This window comes from Nanorana parkeri, unplaced genomic scaffold (assembly GCF_000935625.1).
Source record: "Nanorana parkeri isolate BGI_ZX_2015 unplaced genomic scaffold, ASM93562v1 scaffold3266, whole genome shotgun sequence".
Classification (NCBI taxonomy): domain Eukaryota; kingdom Metazoa; phylum Chordata; class Amphibia; order Anura; family Dicroglossidae; genus Nanorana; species Nanorana parkeri.
In genome coordinates this window covers 29,087-32,366 of record NW_017309534.1, presented here as the reverse complement: position 1 = coordinate 32,366, position 3,280 = coordinate 29,087, and the positions used below count along the sequence as shown (strand labels likewise).

The following is a 3,280-nucleotide window of genomic DNA, read 5'->3' as shown; positions in this document are numbered from 1 at the left end:
TTCTGTCCCTCATTGGTGTGCTCTGGGACATCTTGTTTTTGGATGAGGTCCTCTGGAAGCACCGTCCATACAGACGCCTCTCTCCCTTCACATCTCTGGGGGTCACTTTCCTCCATTATTTCGGGGGAGACTCCTGCACACGGAAAGCCCCTCCCAGTGTACTGACTCCACCCAGAACCCCGGAGCTCTGCCCCCTCCAATTCACAGAGGTCATTGTGTAGCAGAAAGTCCCTTCCTCCTTCATACACATCGTGTCTTGTATGTTTGTGTACCTCCCCTCCCCCATTTCTGATGTTGGCTTTGACATTTGACTTGCTGCCTGTCCACTGACTGCGTGTCTCAATGCTTTTCTTCCAGCCGTGCAAGAGACTGCGAAAGGACGACGAGCCTCCCAGCAAATCTATCAAAAATTATTTTTCCCCCGTCTCCAAAAGCATAGAGAAGGTTCTGTCCTCCCCCAGATCCAGCAACATCGCTGACTACTTCATTAAAAACTCCCCAATTCTAGACAAGGAGCGTGCCGCCAGCAGCCCGGACCGCGGCCCTCGCCCCACCAAGAACGGCCAGCTGCCCACAACTCCACTTAGTGCCTCCGGCAGAGCCTCGGGCAGGCTCACCAAGCAAGTGAAGAGGACCAGATTGATCAAGAGACTTGGCGAGGCCGAGCCTGATGAGGGGAGTCCCAGTCCTCCTGCCGCAGAGTTCTCTGGAAATACTGGATTTATGGGAAGTGACACGGCTGCTTTACTGGCAGAGATCTGCAGCAGGGCCGAAGATCTAGATGATGACGAAGGGCCTAAACCTCCAGCCAAGCCAAGCCACCGAGCAACCAAAACAGGGCTGAGAAAAAGAAAGCAAGTGACCCCCAATGGACCTCCTATAGACCTGACTAAGCCAGCAGGTGAGCCTGTGGATCTCCAACCATCGCTGCCCTGTAATAGTGTTCTGTCCGATAGTAAGAGTACAGCGAGCGACTCAAGCCTTGAGGTCCACGTTGACCATGCGTCTCGAAGTCTTCTAACTATATCATATGAAGATTTCCTCAAAAGCCAAGCAGAAGAAGAAGACGACGACTCTGTAGCCTCAGGATCTGCTTCCCACGGAGCCTCTCTAGACAATCCAGCTTTACTAAATACCTCCAGTGACCCGGAGCCCGGCCAGCAGCCTTCCCCTAAAACTGTGACCTTTCAGGCGCAAGTCCACTTGTCTCCTCAGCTGCTGGGTTCCTGCTCGCCTACCAGAGCTCCAGCAAGGATGGCTTCCATATTCTGCAAGAAGAAGCTCGGGGAAGCAGAAAGGAAAGGTGATGGGGCTGTCTCTGGAAGTCCCAAAGGCGACCACGTGGTGGTCCAGAAAAGAAGATCCAACGTGGTTATAGAGGAAGAGGATCTGGAATTGGCAGTCATTGATGTGGAGACAATCGAACCGATGAAACCAAAGTCTACGGCTGCGGAAAGACAGCATTTCATGAAAGCTTTCCGGCAAGCTGGCGAGACGCCAAAAAACGCGGCAAAGAAGTCTGACGGGAAAAAGAAAGATGTTGACAGTGCCGAAGGGACTGACGGCCACAATAATCAGGAAGGTGGAGATGAGGCGCCAGACAACGATGAGGAGGACAATCCAGCTGAGGAGGAGCCAGTGAAGGCTCCGAAAACAAAGCGGCTGCTAAAGAAAACCAAAAATGTAGATTCAGAAGCTGAGAGAAGAGCCAAGCCCCAACCTCAATCACACGAGGCAGCCGAGCCACCACAGCAGAGTCCACCTCTTAGGAGAAGCGTGCGGAGACAGAGGTCTGACACTACCTCCAGATCACCATTACGGACTGCGTCTGAAAGCCCCCTACTAATGTCAACCCCGAAAGTGACAACTCCCAGCCACAATAGTGACCTCTACAAGGCCGAAGTGCTGACTGTACCCTCTGAAACAGAGTCCCCCATCAGGTAATTCTTTGGTCTCTCTTCTATCGGTTCTCTGTTCAGTGTAAGTGGGGGTCCTCATCAGATCACTGGAGATTTATGGGATATAAACACAGCTGTATGCAAGCATGACTAGTACTCTGTATGCATGTGACGTTTGCAGCGTTTACATATTGTGCTAAGGTGTTTTATTGGTTACTAGGACTCTCGTGCCACCTGCATCTTGGCAACCAAGGATGCCGGGTGGTTCGAGCTGCTTGCATCTTCTTAACCAAGGAAGCCAATCGCTTTAAGCCCCCTGCATCCTAGCAAACAAGGATGTTGGAGTGGTCAGGCTGCCTGCATCCTAGCAACAAAGAAAGCTAGGTGGCTTTAGTTGCCTCCATCTTGGTAACCAAGGATGGTGGACGACTTGAGATTCCTGCATCCTAGCAACAAAGGAAGCTAGGTGCCTCGAGATGCCTGCATCCTAGCAACCAAGAAATCTAGGTGCCTTGAGTGGCCCTTATTCTAGCATCGAGGGTGCCGGTGGCTCAAGCCACTTGCAATCTCGGAATGTGTTGCTTGGAAAGTGTTTGCTCGTTACACATATAAACATTTAAAGGAGAACTACGGGGTCAGGGCTTTCCCCATAGTTCTCCTTAGGGTAACGGGAGAACACAAACTAGCGTCCTCCCGTCACCCTAAGCTCAGTATATAGCGGGAGCTACAGCTCGCGGTATACTGAGACGCCGGAGCGGATCCCGGCATCGATGTCTGGATCCGCCCAGCTGCGTGAGTGACAGCTGGCTCTGCCTATCTAGAGGCAGAGCCAGCTGTACCCGCCCCCGTCCCTTCCGCCAGTCAGCGGGGAGGGGGGAATCCAGTCCCTCCCCTGTCACGGCTCTCTGCAGGGACAGGATCGAGAGGTGAGCGAACGCCAGTATGTGTTCCCTCACCTCCCGGTCTACTGAGCCGACCTGTGACAGTCTCATTGTCACACGTCGCCCCGAACTATGAGGTGAGTGAAAAGCCCCTTCCCCCCATAGCTCTCCTTTAACACAATGTTTGACAGAGTGCAATATATGGTCCGTGCGCTGGACCTTAGATGAAGAATTAGATGTTATGGATCTGAATGCAGCACATGTTTACTAGTCTTTATGCGCAGCATGCACGGGCCCCTACAATCCAATGCACCCGCCTTCAGTTATAAAGCTGTATTGGTAAAAACGCAGTGTTGTGTGTTACAGCCATGTACAGGAGTCCACACACGGCCTGATACAAGCTCACGCTCCATGTATATCTGTGGCCGGTGCTGGCAGTGCCCGTCTACCCTGAGTAATATACCCGTTTATGGTAGAACGCCGCCTCTGTCTGTCCCGGAC

General features: G+C 52.5%; 1 protein-coding gene across 1 annotated transcript in view; it reads left to right on the top strand.

The window, feature by feature from the left end:
* Positions 1-342: 342 nt before the first annotated feature.
* The window catches only part of ATAD5 (ATPase family, AAA domain containing 5), a 19,549-nt gene continuing 16,611 nt past the window's right edge, over positions 343-3,280 (top strand). Inside the window, 1 exon segment of the mRNA XM_018574828.1 lies at positions 343-1,940. Coding sequence (XP_018430330.1) covers positions 343-1,940 — 1,598 coding nt within the window.